Raw genomic sequence first — 16459 nt, forward strand, 5'->3', positions numbered from 1 at the left:
CCTACAAGCAAATGGACCAAAAAAGAAAGCAGGAACAGCTATACTTATATCAGATAAAACAGATTTCAAACTCAAAAAGATAAAAAGAGACCCCAATGGTCACTACATAATGATCAAGGGGACAATACTTCAAGAAGAAATAACACTCATTAACATATACTCACCAAACGAAGGAGCACCAAAATATATCAGACAACTGTTGTCCTCTCTGAAAACAGACATCAGAGAAAACACATACGTAGTGGGAGACTTCAACACACCACTATCAACAACGGATAGATCATCAAGACAAAAAATAAGTAAAGAAACCAAAGCTCTAAATAAGGACCTAGAGCAATTGGGCTTAACAGACATATATAGAACACTAAATCCCAAAAAAACGGAGTACACATTTTTCTCAAGCGCACACGGATCATTCTCCAGGATCGATCACATCCTGGGGCACAAGACAAACATCAACAGATACACCAAGATTGAAATCATATCAACCATCTTTTCTGACCATGAAGGCATCAAACTAGAAATAAACCATAAAAAGAAGGAAAGGAACCTTCCTACCTCATGGAGATTAAAAATCACACTACTGGAAGACCACTGGACTAATGAGGAGATCAAAGAAGAAATTAAAAAATTCTTTGAATTGAACGACAAGGAGGACACCAATATCCTAAATGTATGGGATGCAGCAAAAGCAGTAATAAGAGGAAAATATATAGCAATAGAAGCTCACATCAAGAAACAAGAAAGAACTCAAAGAAACAACCTAATCTCGAAGCTCAAAGATCTAGAAAAAGAACAACAAAAAACCCCCAATACCAGTAGAAGAAAAGAAATAATAAAAACCAAAACAGATATAAATGAAATTGAAACTAAAAAAACAATCCAAAAGATCAATGAAACCAAGAGCTGGTTCTTTGAAAAAATCAATAAAATAGACAAACCCCTAGCCAGGCTCACAAAGGAAAAAAGGGAGAAAGCACAAATAAACAGGGTCATAAATGAAAGAGGAGAAATCACAAGGGACACAGCAGAAATCAAAAGAATAATCAGTAACTACTATGAACAGTTATATGGAAACAAGTTTAACAATCTAGAGGAGATGGACAAATTCCTACAACTCTACAATCACCCAAAGCTAGATAAAGAAGAAATAGAACACCTAAACAGACCAATTACAATTAGCGAAATTGAAATGGTAATCAAAAACCTCCCCAAAAACAAAAGCCCAGGACCTGATGGATTTAGAAATGAATTCTACCAAACATTCAGAGACGAATTAGTGCCTATCCTTCACAAACTCTTCCAAAAAATTGAGAAGGAAGGGACAATACCAAACACGTTCTATGAAGCCAACATTACACTAATACCAAAACCGAACAAGGACAACACAAAAAAGGAAAACTACAGGCCAATCTCCCTAATGAACACTGATGCAAAAATCCTCAATAAAATTTTAGCTATCAGAATCCAACAATGTATCCATAAGATAATTCACCACGACCAAGTAGGATTCATTCCAGGGACACAAGGATGGTTTAACATCCGAAAATCAATCAACGTTATCCAACACATCAACAAAAAGAAATATAAAACCATATGATAATATCAATAGATGCTGAGAAAGCTTTCGACAAAGTGCAACACCCATTCATGATAAAAGCCCTTGAAATTCTTGGGATACAAGGAACATACCTCAACATCATAAAGGCCATCTATGACAAGCCAACAGCCAGTATCATTCTCAATGGTGAAAAGCTGAAAACAATGCCATTAAGATCTGGAACAAGACAAGGATGTCCACTCTCACCACTGCTTTTCAATATAATATTGGAAGTCCTAGCCAGAGCAATAAGACAAGAGAAAGACATACAAGGAATCCAAATAGGAAAAGAAGAAGTCAAGCTATCACTATTTGCAGATGATATGATAATATACATAGAGAACCCCAAAAACTCCACAGAAAAACTAATTCAACTCATCAATCAGTTCAGTAAAGTGGCAGGATACAAAATCAACACGCAAAAGTCCGCAGCCTTCCTATACACAAACAATAAATCTGAAGAAGAAGAAATCAAAAAGACCATCCCTTTTGTTATTGAAACAAAAAAAATCAAATATTTGGGAATAAATCTAACAAAAGAGGTAAAGGACCTATACAAAGAAAACTATAAAACACTGGTAAAAGAAATAGAAGAAGACACAAAGAAATGGAAAGACATCCCCTGCTCATGGATTGGAAGAATAAACATTATTAAAATGGCCATCCTTCCAAAAGCAATATACAGATTCAATGCTATTCCAATCAAAATTTCAATGTCATTCTTCAAAGACATAGAACAATTATTGATGAAATTCATATGGAATCACAAAAAACCCCGAATAGCCAAAGCTCTCCTGAAAAAAAAAGAAGGGAATGGAGGCATCACACTCCCAGACTTCAAACTATACTACAAAGCTATAATCATCAAAACTACATGGTATTGGAACAAGAACAGACATACAGACCAATGGAATCGAATTGAAAATCCAGAAATAAACCCACAGATTTATGGTCAACTAATCTTTGACAAAGGAGCAAAGACTATGCATTGGAGCAAAGAAAGTTTGTTCAATAAATGGTGCTGGGAAAACTGGGTCGCTACATGCAAAAGAATGAAGCTTGATCACTACCTCACACCATACACAAAAATCAACTCAAAATGGATTAAAGAACTAGACATAAGACCTGAAACCATAAAATATATAGAAGGAAATATAGGCGAAACACTACGTGATTTGCACATCAAAGACATCTTTACAGACACATCACCCAAAGCAGTGATAGTGAAGGCAAAGATAAACAGCTGGGACTACATCAAATTAAAGAGCTTCTGCACAGCAAAAGAGACAATAACAAAAACAAAGAGAAACCCCACCAACTGGGAGAACATTTTTGCACCCAACACTAATGATAAAGGACTGATCACAAAAATCTGCAAAGAGCTGATGAGACTCAACAACAACAAAGAAAATAGTCCAGTCAAAAAATGGGCAGAAGAGCTAAAAAGAAACTTCTCTGAAGAGGAAATGCAAATGGCCAACAGACATATGAAAAAATGTTCAACATCACTTGTCATCAGGGAAATGCAAATCAAAACTACCATGAGATACCATCTTACACCAGTGACAATGGCACATATTAAAAAAACTAGCAACAACAAATGTTGGCGAGGGTGTGGAGAAAAAGGAACTCTTCTGCACTGTTGGTGGGAGTGCAAACTGGTCCAACCACTGTGGAGAGCTGTGTGGAGATTTCTGGACCTACTAAACATAGAGCTTCCATATGATCCAGCAATTCCACCCCTAGGTATTTACCCAAAGGACACAGAAACATCAATTCCAAAGAACACCTGTACCCCTATGTTTATAGCAGCACTGTTTACAATAGCTAAGCTTTGGAAACAACCCAAATGCCCAAAAATAGATGACTGGATCAAGAAGATGTGGTACATATATACCATGGAATATTACTCAGCATTCAAAAAAGATAAACACATGCAATTTGCAGCAACATGGATGGCGCTGGAAGGGATTATGCTCAGCAAAATAAGCCAGAAAGAAAAAGAAAAATACCGGATGGTCTCACTCATAGCAGGAATCTAGAAAACTTAAATAAGGGACCAGGAAAATGAATAACTATAAGAAAGTGAAAATCAAAATCAACAAAAAATTATGAACCAGAGACACTTTTAGGGGGGCGGGGGCGGGAGGGGAGGGATTGGGGTCAGAATGGGCGGGGCTGCAATTGTATGGGGAATATAAAACTAAAATTTATTATTTAAAAAAAATAATATTGAAAATATTATAATACCTATCTTTGCTAGGATATAATACAGATCCTAGATTTATACTTTTATTTAACAATTTATAGGTAAAGCAATTCATCTAGTTGCATGGGTCACTGTTGGGGCATTAGAATTGTGACTTGATCTTTAATATTTATGTTATATTATGTTTGATTTCAGTTTTATAAAAGAATATGAAGACATAAAAAAAAGAAAGAAAAGAAACAAGGGGCCCTAAAAATAAATTAGGAGACCCAAAAACAATTTATTTTATGGGAACTTGGTATTTTATATATGAGCTAAGTGATTCTGCACAAAAATATAAACAGTGAAATATCTATTCCAAGAAAAAAAGTAGAAAAAAGAATTTAACAAAGAAAAGGGGAAAAGAAATTGCCACTTAAGAAAGTCAACTTTTTTTTTAACTGGTATACTATCACAACCTAGATCTGGTAAACAAAGTAGTCCCTATAGTTTGTGAACTTACAGGGTACCAAAGAATGCCAAAAATCCATTCTTCTACATAAAACAGAGTTGCAACTAAGAAAGAAAGATTACTTTTGCAACTGAGAAAGAAAGATTACTTAGCCTGGACCTACATTTTTCAAAAACACCAAATCTTGGTTGGTCACATGACTTGTTTTCTCAATGAAATTTAAGTAACATGACAATATTTATTATACTAGAGAGCATTCTGATATTGTTAAACATTCAGGGGGCAAACACAACTGTTTTTCCAGAATTGACTAAAATGTTACTTCTAAAATTTTGCCTTAGAAAATGCAACACTGGAGAAGGTATGAATTTCAAATTTATGAATCAATATTCCAATTTATAAAGTGTTCATATGTGTGCAGTAATGGAAAAATAATTGAATCTTTTACCCAAGTTAACCTCCACTTTAGTCCTTTAAAGAAAACAACTTTATAAGAATAACAAACCTTAGATCAAAGTTTTCATGACCCTTTAATGGGCCAGGAAGGAAAACAGAATCAAAAGTCAGAAGAGCATAGTTGAAAAAAATGAACCTCTATTTAACCCAGAAAAACTATAGATAATTAACCCACAATGAGCAATTAGGTATAAAGTGAATTTAAATATTATATCATGATTAGACCATTCTTACAGTAAATTTCTTTTACCTTTATTTTTAATATTTATACCTTGAAAGTGATTCTTGAAATCAGTGACCACATGAAATTTTGCAGGAATAATTTATAGTTTCATATATGTATACATACATTTAAATATTTATGGATTTATATGTTATATATTTATATATTCATAGTTATTTATATATCTATAAAATTATGGTAATTACATAATTTGCTCATTATACCTAAGATAGGCTTACATTAATTCAAAAAGGTAAGTTGTCAAAAGATGAAACAGTATCACAATTATTGCTCATCTTTTCTAAAAATGAAATCATCTGAATATTTACAAGTTTTAGAAGTGAATTATAACCATTAATAATTAAAGACAAAATTCAAGAAAAGTTATAAAACTATAACTATTTCAAGATATTAATGTACACATGACATAGTCTATATAGAAAAAAAAAATAAGCTACAAGCAAAGCATAATAATGAAAAAATATGACATAGTTCCAATATGGTACTGATGTGACATAATTACACTGATAGTTTAATACAAATTAATTGCAAAAATAATTTAAATAACTGTAAAGCTCTACTAACTGAAACGAAGTAATTCTTAGTATCTTCTATTGTAAAACCAACCTGTTCCAATTCTTGAATTTTAGCATCCTTGACTTGCAGAATTTCTAAAACTTTTCTGTCTTTAGCTTCAGATTTCTGTTTTTCTCTAGAAATAAAACATACAATTACTGAGACTTTATTAGCCATTGGTAGCTTAATACTTTAAATTTTCATATCCTGATAATAATGTCACTTTAAAATACAGAAAATTAAATTATCTGGAGTTGACAGCCCTTTCAGAATTAATCAGAGCCATATGGCAAGTGACAACTTAAAACTGCTGACAACTTAGACAACTTCATACAAAAAGAACAATTTAGTTGCCAGATTCAAATAATTAAAAATACTTAAAATGTGTTAATTTTGTCTGCAATGACCATTATGTCATTAATTTACAATAATTAACAAATGAGTAAATGTGTGCTTGTTAACATGAACACTTTATATACACAAATTATGTAAGGAGTAAAATATTTAGCATTAAGTAAAAGACTCAGAAGAGAGAACTAACATTTACAAGTAATCAACATCCTATGAATCAATTTTTCTGATTCCTTCCTAAACATTTCTAGTTTCTGAGAATATTACTAACTACACTAAATGGTAACTGGATAATCAAAGCACAATTATTTTAAGTCTTCTTAAAATAAAATACACAGAAATTTGTGCCTAAACAACTCATGAATCAGAGTGTACAAGTAAGGAAAAAGAAAGAAGGAAAGAATCCTCACTCAAAAAAGAGGAAAATGAAGCAAAAGAACTCCAAAAGCACAGGGCATACTAGACAGAAGGAACACCAGTTGGAAAAGCATGCCACTATTTATAAAAGGTAACTTCAAATGGTGTAACAGCAGATAGAAAAGATTTAAATTAGACTTCCATTAAGTTAGCAAAGTAAGTTCACACTTTCAGGTCCTTTTTGTCTAAATGTATAGTATTAACAGAAAATCAGAAAAGAAAGAAGAAACACAGGCACATCTCTGAGGGATGCAAATCAAACTAAAACACTAAACTATGAGCCAGGATCCAGGGGATAACAGAGAATAAAAGTGACTTATTCAGTATGTAGAAGCATAACCAGGCTCATTGTTTGAAATCAGAGGCTAGGGTGAGGCTCTCAACCACTGCAGATAGCACTTGCCTGGTACCAAGGTTTATATTAAAGTTCTAGAAAGGCAAAATTTTATAGATAAAACATACCAGTCAGAAGCTGAGCCAAAACATACTCTATAGCTCAGAAACTGAATACAGTAAATCTCTAGTATCTCTGCTGGTTAACAGCCTCAAGCTATAAATATAAAACCTATTTCAATATGGGGAAATGGAATACAGGTGACAATTTAGTGGTAAATATGAAATTCTATAAAGGCAGCATGAGAAAAAAAGGGGTAGTGGGGGTTAAGGGACAAAGAGAACAATAGCAACAACCCGTCATTCAAGATGTGATCATAAACAAAAAATTCCACATAAAGAAAACATCAACTCCAAATACTTATATAATACATATACACACTAACTCAATAATCCAAAGAATCAGTCATTCTAGACAAAAATAACAAACTGAAAGACATTAAAATAAATAAGGAAGTTTAAAAAAATAAAAGAATAACATTAGTAAGAAAAACAAGAACAGGTGGATCTAAAATTTTCTACTTAATACCCTGAAAATAAATTTATATTATAATCACTAAAACAAAAAAAAAATGGGTTAAGCTCAAAAAGATAAGTAGTAGTGAAAAAGAACATAGCAATGAGGGGTTCATGTAGAACACTGTTTAGAAAAGCAATGAAATTAAAAATATGGAAACAAAAAATGTAGATTTCACTGGAAAACTCCGATGTACACCTAAAGAGTTCCAAAAGCAAATTTTATTTTTTTGACATATACTCTAGTTTATTTATTTTTATATGTATATTTTATATCATTCTTGTTTTTGTACAATACATGCTTTCACCTTTCTGATGTAGTGCCCATAACATTCCCACCACCAATTTACCCATGCACCATCACCATAGTCCCCTGTGTTCTTCCCTCCCCTGTTTTGGTCCCTCTATCTCCCCCATCCCATGTAGTGTCTTTGATTAATAATTGCCTGTTAAATTTGTTTTTTTAATTTATTATAATTATTTTTTCTTGATCCCTAATTTGGTTCCCCTACATTCCTCCTATAAGTGAAACCACCTGATATTTTTCTTTTTCCTTCTTGCGTATTTTACTGCGCATAATCCCTTCCAGTTCCATCCATGTTGCTGTGAATGTCACAAGTTTATCTTTTTTGATTGCTGACTAATATTCCATTGTGTATATAAACCACATCATCTTTATCCAGTCATCTATTTTTGGGCACTTGGGTTGTTTCCATAGCTTTACCAACTGTAAAGAGTGCTACAATACACGAAGGGGTGCAAGTGTCCTTTTGAATTAATGTTTTTGTGTCTGTTGGTTAGATTTCCAAGAGTGGAATTGCTGGGTCATATGGTAGCTCCATTTTTAGTAGTTTTGAGGAACTACACAGCTTTCCACACAGCTTTCCATAATAGTTGTACCAGTTTGCATCCCCACCAACAGTGTAGATTTCCTTTTACTCCACATCCTCGCCAACATTTGTTGTTCCTGTTTTTTTTTAATATGTACCATTCTCACTGGTGTAAGGAGGTATCTCATTGTGGTTTTGATTTGCATTTCCCTGATTATAAGTCATGTTGAACATTTTTTCATATATTTATTGGCAATTTGCATTTCTTAATTCGAGAAGTATCTTTTTAGATCTCCTGTTCATTTTTTCACTGGATTGTTTACTTTGCTTTTGTTGAGCTGTGTTAGCTCTTTGTAGATCTTTGTTTTTAGTCCCTTATCAGTAGTATTGTGTGAAAAAAATTTTCTCCCAATCAGTAGGGTGTCTCTTTGTTTTGGTTAATGTCTCTTTTGCTGCATAGCAGCTTTTAAATTTGATGTAGTCCCAGCTGTTCATCTTTTCCTTCACTTTGTTTGCTTTGGGGGATGTATCTTTAAAGATGTTACTGAGAAGTATGTCATGTAGTTTTTTGCCTATATTTTCTTCTATAAATTTTATGGTTTCAGGTCTTATATCCAAGTCCTTTACCCATTTTGAGTTGGTTTTTGTGCAAGGTATAGGTAGTAGCCTAGCTTCATTTTTTGCATAAAGCAGTTCAGTTTTCCCAGCATCATTTATTGAACAAATTGTCCTTGTTCCTTTGCCTACTCTGTGCACCATTGTCATAGATTAGTTGCCCATAAATATGTGGGTTTTCCTGGGTTTTCTATTCAATTCCATTGGCCTGTGTGTCTGTTTTTGTTCCAATACCATACAGTTTTAATTATTATGACTTTGTAGTATAGTTTGAAGTCTGGGTGTGTGACACAATTCTACATCTTTTTGGTCAGGAGAGCTTTGGCTATATGAGGTTTTTTGTGGTTCCATATGAATTTCATCAGTATTTGTTCTATCTCTTTGAAGATTGTCATTGAATTTTTTTTTAAAGTCATTAGCTTTTGATGTCAAACTCTTTATTTTTTGTTTAAGATTTATTTATTTATACATGCAAGTTCTGGGCCAGAGGTGTGGGGGGTGAGAGGATTCACCAGAGACATAGTGGGGAACAGAATAGGCAGACAGACAGAAATACACTGCTGAGGGGAGCAGCAGGTGAAACAGGAGAGGTCTGCTTTACCATGTGGGTTACTCCCTGGCTGGCCGGGAATCGAACTCATGCTGCAGAGGCTGTGGACTGCCTCACAGAGCGGTGCTTAACCCCGTGCACCATCAGGGAGGCCCCTGTCATTGAAATTTTTATTGGAATAGCATTGAATCTTTAAATTCCTTTTGGTAGGGTGGCCATTTTGATAGCTAGTTCTTCCAATCCATGAGCCGGGGATGTCTTTCCATTTCTTTGTGTCTTCTTCTATTTCTTTTTTTTTTTTAAAGATTTATTTATCTATACAAGAACAGGGGTATAGGCCACAGGCATGGGAGGGTGAGAGAATTCACCAGAGACAGAGTGGGGAGCAAACCAGGCAGATGGACCGAAAACACTGCTGAGGGGAGCAGCAGGAGAGACAGGAGAGGTCTGCCTCGCCATGTAGGTATCTTCCTGGTGGGCCGGGAATCAAACCCGCGCTGCAGAGGCTGTAGACAACCTCACAGCGCTGCGCTCAACCCACTGTGCTACCAGGGAGGCCCCCCTTCTATTTCTTTTAACAACATTTTATAATTTTCTTTGTATAGGTCCTTCACCTATCCAAAAGCAAATTTTAATGAGATGAAAGGTAAAACAATATTTTTAGTAGTCAATTGCTAAGAATGTTTTAGAATTTAAAAATCCTCAGATTGAAAGGGTGCTTACCAAATAAGTATCAAAAAGAAAAGCAGTAACAACAAAACACTCACTTCGAATATACAAATACATCCTTCAGTCATCAGGTGCTTACTGAGCATTTTTATGTGACAGATACCATCCTAGGGACTAATACTGTAGCTAAGATCATAAATCAAGTGACCATTTCATGGAATTAACATTCTAGTTCATGGATACTGAAAATAAATAATACATAAATAAATACAAAGTGTGTTGGCTGATTATAAGTATAATAAGCAATAACCTAGTCCCACAGAACTGGAGGGCAAAGGGGGGTGGCTGTTATTTTATATAGGACAATGAACAAAAAATGCACTGATCAGAGACTTCAAGGAAAACCATGCAAGTCATGGAAAGCTCGGGCCACAGGACTAGCAGGCAGTGCAAGTGCAAGGTCACTAAGGCAAGAGCACAATTTGTGCCTTCAAAGAACAACAAAGAAGTAAATGCATCTCCCCTCGTGGCAGATGAGGACACAGTTTAGCAGGAATACAGGAATAAATGACCTTGTAAGTCAAATGAACTTTGGATCTGACTCTCAGTGATAGGGGAAGACAGAGGATCATTATTGAACAGAGAAATAACATATTACAATTTAATATTTAATAATGTATTATAAATTAATATATCATACTAACTCAGGTCGAGGGGAGATACTAGGGGTCTGGGGTAGAAGGAAAGAAACTAACTAGGAGGCAAAAGCAGAGTCCCTGTGAGAAATAAAGATGAACTGGACAAGAAAGGTAGGTTCGGTTATGTGGTGAAGTGATAAAATTCTTGCTATTTTGAAGACAGAACTAACAGGATTTCTTGACACATTAGATTGAGATGTGAAAGGAGATAAGTCAAGAATGTTTCCACAGTTTTTTTCCTGAGCAACTAGAAGGACAGAGTAGACATTATCTGAGCTACAGAGGTGGAGAATGAAGGACGTTTGTATTTAAGATTTGGACTAGCTAAATTTGAGATGGTTAATTGACATATAGAAGCAGGCAGTTAGAAAAACCAATCTGGGGTCAGTAAAGTCAAGGCTGACAATATAACTGTAGAAATCATCCAAATATATTTAAAAGACCTACGAGTACATGCGATCACCTAGGAAGTGATTCTGAACAGAGAAGTCTAAGAATTGAGTCCTGAGAGAATAACATTTATAGATGAGCAAAATGAGGAAGAAATAGTAAATGATACTAAGAAAGATAAGCAGTCATGCAAGAAGAGAATCAAAAGAAAAAGTTCAATGAACAAGTATTTCTAGATGAAAGGACCCAACTGTGCCAAATACTGCAAAGAAGGTAAGATGAGGCCTGAGCGCGGAGTTCAGCAGTATTGAGATCAATGGTGGTTTGACAAAAGCTGTCTTGTAATAATGGTGGATATGAAAGCCTAACAAAGTGATATCCTTGGGTCCTATAAGCTTTAGTGTATATACAGTTTGGCCTTAGATCTGAGAGTATAAATAGTTCCTTCAAAGAAATGAAAAGGGAAATATAGGTACAGATTCAGTTATGTTGGTAGATACGATATGGAAGGGAACAGAAGTTCTCTTTTAAGAACTTCTATTTTCTCAGTGGTGTAGGAGGTTAAGGGCACTGTCCAGAGTTTAGCTAAGCTGCTCCATGGAAGCCTTGGCATCTGTTTGGTTCGGTCAAGCAGTCTGCATTAACTTTAAACTAATAATTCCCTTTTGTACCTCATGCCCCAGAAAACAGCTAGCAGAGTCACAAGCAAATATAAAATGCCTAATAACACTTTCCCAGTAGGCTTTATAAGCAATAGTCTCCCCTGTCTCCCAATACATCTTCCTTATGCACCCTAGATAAGATCCCCAGGATTTACCACACCTGGCTCTTTCAGTTTGAGTTGACCAATCCCACTTTAACTCAGTAACTGCCGAGCACTCCACCTATGTATTTTAATAACATGTGCCCCACGTCCTGTTTTTCTCTGTTTGCACTCTGATGTGACCTCCCCAATTGCTCCTTATGATGTTCCAGGTACTTCCTCCAGTAATAAACTTCTCTATTTCATTTTCTCCTGTGGTTTGTTGTTGAACCATGGCTCACCTTCAAGCATCCTGTGCTCTACTTAGCAAGTACTAATTTGACAAATTCATAAAGGTAGCCATCAGCTGACAGTGAGATTGGGGAAAGCAGTGTTAGAAGTTGACGAGAATAAACACAAGAGAGGGCCTCCCCAGTGGCGCAGCGGGTTGAGCGCAGCGCTGTGAAGGTCTACAGCCTCTGCAGCGCGGGTTCGATTCCCATCCAGCCTGGGAGATTCCCACATGGCGAAGAAGACCTCTCCTGTCTTGCCTGCTGCTCTCCTCAGCAGTGTACTTTGGTCCTTCTGCCTGTTTTGCTCCCCACTCTGTCTCTGGTGAGTTCTCTCACCCTCCCATGCCTCTGGCTTGTACCCCAGTGCTTGTATAAACAGTCTTTAAAATATTAAAAAAAAAAATAAATGAACTTATCAGAGTCTTCTATGATACTGAGAAAGTAAATGAGCCAGAAAAAAAAATGACTACCAAGTAGCACTAAGGACCCATGAGGTTAGTAGTTATTAATGTATGTAAAACCAATCATGGCTCAGAGTTTTTTTCTAGACATGTTCAGCCTCTGAATATAGGCACACAGTAGTTGGACAGTTTTAATAAACCATATTTGAAAGTTTTCTAACATATATATTATGACTACTCTTTTAGTATTTGTACTTTAACCTGCTTTATTACTTTCCTATCAACTATTTAGGAAGCATTATTAGTATGTCAAACACATCATCAGCCTATTGGTTTTCTTTTTGTGCTTCTTTAATTATAGTAAAATTAAACATACTTTCAAAACTGAAATGTCTTTTTCTCTGATGTGTCATTGCCTGTTAATGTATCTGCCATTTTATTGATTTTTTATTAATGTATAAATTATATACTATATATATTAAAAATATATATGTTCTCAGACAATTCACCAAAGAGGCTATCCAGATCAATATATACATGGAAAAATGTTTATCATGATTTCCAATAAGTGAGGTGCAAGTTAAAGCCACAATGAGTTATCAGTTCACATCTGTGAGAATGCCACATACTAACTAAAATCACCCTAACAACAAGTGCTGGAGAGGATATGGAGAAAGAGGAAATCTATTCTGTCAGTGAGAATGCAAACTGGTGAAGCCTTATGGAAACTGATCTAGATTTGCCTTTACAAACTGGAAATACTGTTTAACCCAGCAGTCTACCCTTGGCCACCTATCCAAAAAACACAAAAACCAGTAAATAAAAAAACTGCAATGGTTATAGTAGCATTATTTATAATAACTATGAAATGAAAACAACCTGAATGTTCAGTTATGGAAGACTAGATCAGGAAGATGTGATATATCCACATTATGGAATACTACTCAGGTACAAGGAAAGAGGAATGCTGCCATTTACAAGAAAATGAAAGGTTGAAGGGATTCAGGTGTAGTAAAGCAGGTCAGAATGACAAAGGCAAATTTGGACATTTAAATAGTGGATGATTTGAATAAGTAAAATACTTATAAAAATCAGCAGATGTAATAAAATTGAAGTTTCTAAAGTTAAGAGGAAGGAGAAAGGATAAAAGGGTTAAAAAGATGTAAGAGATGGTGGTGTGGAAAAAAATTAAAAATACATATAGTCTTTCAAGAGAAAGACATCCAAGGAATCCAAATAGGAAAAGAAGAAGTCAAACTATCACTATTTGCAGACGATATGATATTATACATAGAGAACCCCAAAAACTCCACAGAAAAGCTAATTCAACTCATCAATCAGTTCAGTAAAGTGGCAGGATACAAAATCAACACGCAAAAGTCAGTAGCCTTCCTATACACAAACAATAAATCTGAAGAAGAAGAAATCAAAAAGACCATCCCTTTTGTTATTGAAACAAAAAAAATCAAATATTTGGGAATAAATCTAACAAAAGAGGTAAAGGACCTATACAAAGAAAACTATAAAACACTGTTAAAAGAAATAGAAGAAGACACAAAGAAATGGAGAGACATCCCCTGCTCATGGATTGGAAGAATAAACATTATTAAAATGGCCATCCTTCCAAAAGCAATATACAGATTCAATGCTATTCCAATCAAAATTTCAATGTCATTCTTCAAAGACATAGAACAATTATTGATGAAATTCATATGGAATCACAAAAAACCCCGAATAGCCAAAGCTCTCCTGAAAAAAAAAGAAGGGAATGGAGGCATCACACTCCCAGACTTCAAACTATACTACAAAGCCATAATCATCAAAACTGCATGGTATTGGAACAAGAACAGACATACAGACCAATGGAATCGAATTGAAAATCCAGAAATAAACCCACAGATTTATGGTCAACTAATCTTTGACAAAGGAGCAAAGACTATGCATTGGAGCAAAGAAAGTTTGTTCAATAAATGGTGCTGGGAAAACTGGGTCGCTACATGCAAAAGAATGAAGCTTGACCACCACCTCACACCATACACAAAAATCAACTCAAAATGGATTAAAGAACTAGACATAAGACCTGAAACCATAAAATATATAGAAGGAAATATAGGCGAAACACTACGTGATTTGCACATCAAAGACATCTTTACAGACACATCACCCAAAGCAGTGATAGTGAAGGCAAAGATAAACAGCTGGGACTATATCAAATTAAAGAGCTTTTGCACAGCAAAAGAGACAATAACAAAAACAAAGAGAAACCCCACCAACTGGGAGAACATTTTTGCACCCAACACTAATGATAAAGGACTGATCACAAAAATCTGCAAAGAGCTGATGAGACTCAACAACAACAAAGAAAATAATCCAGTCAAAAAATGGGCAGAAGAGCTTAAAAGAAACTTCTCTGAAGAGGAAATGCAAATGGCCAACAGGCATATGAAAAAATGTTCAACATCACTTGTCATCAGGGAAATGCAAATCAAAACTACCATGAGATACCATCTTACACCAGTGAGAATGGCACATATTAAAAAAACTAGCAACAACAAATGTTGGCGAGGGTGTGGAGAAAAAGGAACTCTTCTGCACTGTTGGTGGGAGTGCAAACTGGTCCAACCACTGTGGAAAGCTGTGTGGAGATTTCTGGACCTACTAAACATAGAGCTTCCATATGACCCAGCAATTCCACTCCTAGGTATTTACCCAAAGGACACAGAAACATCAATTCCAAAGAACACCTGCACCCCTATGTTTATAGCAGCACTGTTTACAATAGCTAAGCTTTGGAAACAACCCAAATGCCCAAAAATAGATGACTGGATCAAGAAGATGTGGTACATATATACCATGGAATATTACTCAGCATTCAAAAAAGATAAACACATGCAATTTGCTGCAACATGGATGGCGCTGGAAGGGATCATGCTCAGCGAAATAAGCCAAAAAGAAAAAGAAAAATACCGGATGGTCTCACTCATAGCAGGAATCTAGAAAACTTAAATAATGGACCAGGAAAATGAATAACTATAAGAAAGTGAAAATCAAAATCAACAAAAAACTATGAACCAGAGACACTTTTAGGGGGGCGGGGGCGGGAGGGGAGGGATTGGGGTCAGAATGGGGGGCTGCAATTGTATGGGGAATATAACAATAAAATTTATAAAAAAAAAAAATACATATAGTCTTTGGCAATCATTTTTCACTAATAAAACCTCGAATTATCATTTGAATTTTTAATTTACTATTATAAATTCTTAAGTATTAAAAAGAATGTTTTAAGATTCATACATTTAAGGTATACACATCAGTTAAAAAAAAAAAAAAGACTTCAAATCACAAAAGACAAAAGCATAATTGGATTTACCCAGGAACAAAGACTTAGTTTAAGGCAGTGAAGACATTAATTCTAGTCAGAACTTCCTCTCAGCCCCATACTTTGAAATTTAGAGTCTTTCCATCTATTCTTCTGTAATAAACCTAAAGTCCCCACTAGTGTTAAAATAATCTCTAGATGTCTTTTTAAATGAGATAGGGGTAAAATTTGACTGTATGTCACCAAATGCAAAAAAAAGCATTACTGTAACTTCCAAATGAGCTGAGAACAAGGGTGATTATCTCCAATGTAATAAACATTATTTCACATGTGCTAAAGTATGTTTAAGTCCACTATTAATAAAAGAAACACAAGAATAAAGCCAACAGACTGATAATGCATTAAATGTACTAATATGTACATAAACTAATTTATAGTCTAACCCAGTGGATCTCAAAGTGTGGGTCCCCATTGAAGTAGCATCAACTTCACCTAGGAACTTGTTAGCAATGCACCATCTGCACACATCCTCAGAGCAGAAACTCTGAGATGAGGATCTAGTAATCTGTTTAACAATAAATAGGTGTTGTGAACTAAATGCTTCATATTCCTATACTGAAGCCCTAATTCCCAACGTGATGGCATTGGGAAGTGGGCTATTTGCGAGGTCAGGTGGATGGAGCTCTCGTATAAGGGATTAGTGCCCTTATAAGAAAACATTTGAGAAAAATGACCTCCTCTGACACATAGGAATCAGCAA

The 16459-nt window shown here is 35.1% G+C and overlaps 1 protein-coding gene across 1 annotated transcript in view; it reads right to left on the bottom strand.

Annotated features, from left to right (window-relative positions):
- The window catches only part of CNTLN (centlein), a gene marked incomplete at its 5' end in the record, with an annotated part of 238450 nt that overhangs the window by 191164 nt on the left and 30827 nt on the right, over positions 1 to 16459 (bottom strand). Inside the window, one exon of the mRNA XM_084239276.1 lies at positions 5567 to 5651. Within this exon, the coding sequence (XP_084095402.1) occupies positions 5567 to 5651 (85 nt within the window). The remainder of the gene's footprint in view (positions 1 to 5566; positions 5652 to 16459) is intronic.

Source organism: Talpa europaea, assembly GCF_964194135.1.
Source record: "Talpa europaea genome assembly, chromosome: 7".
Taxonomy (NCBI): domain Eukaryota; kingdom Metazoa; phylum Chordata; class Mammalia; order Eulipotyphla; family Talpidae; genus Talpa; species Talpa europaea.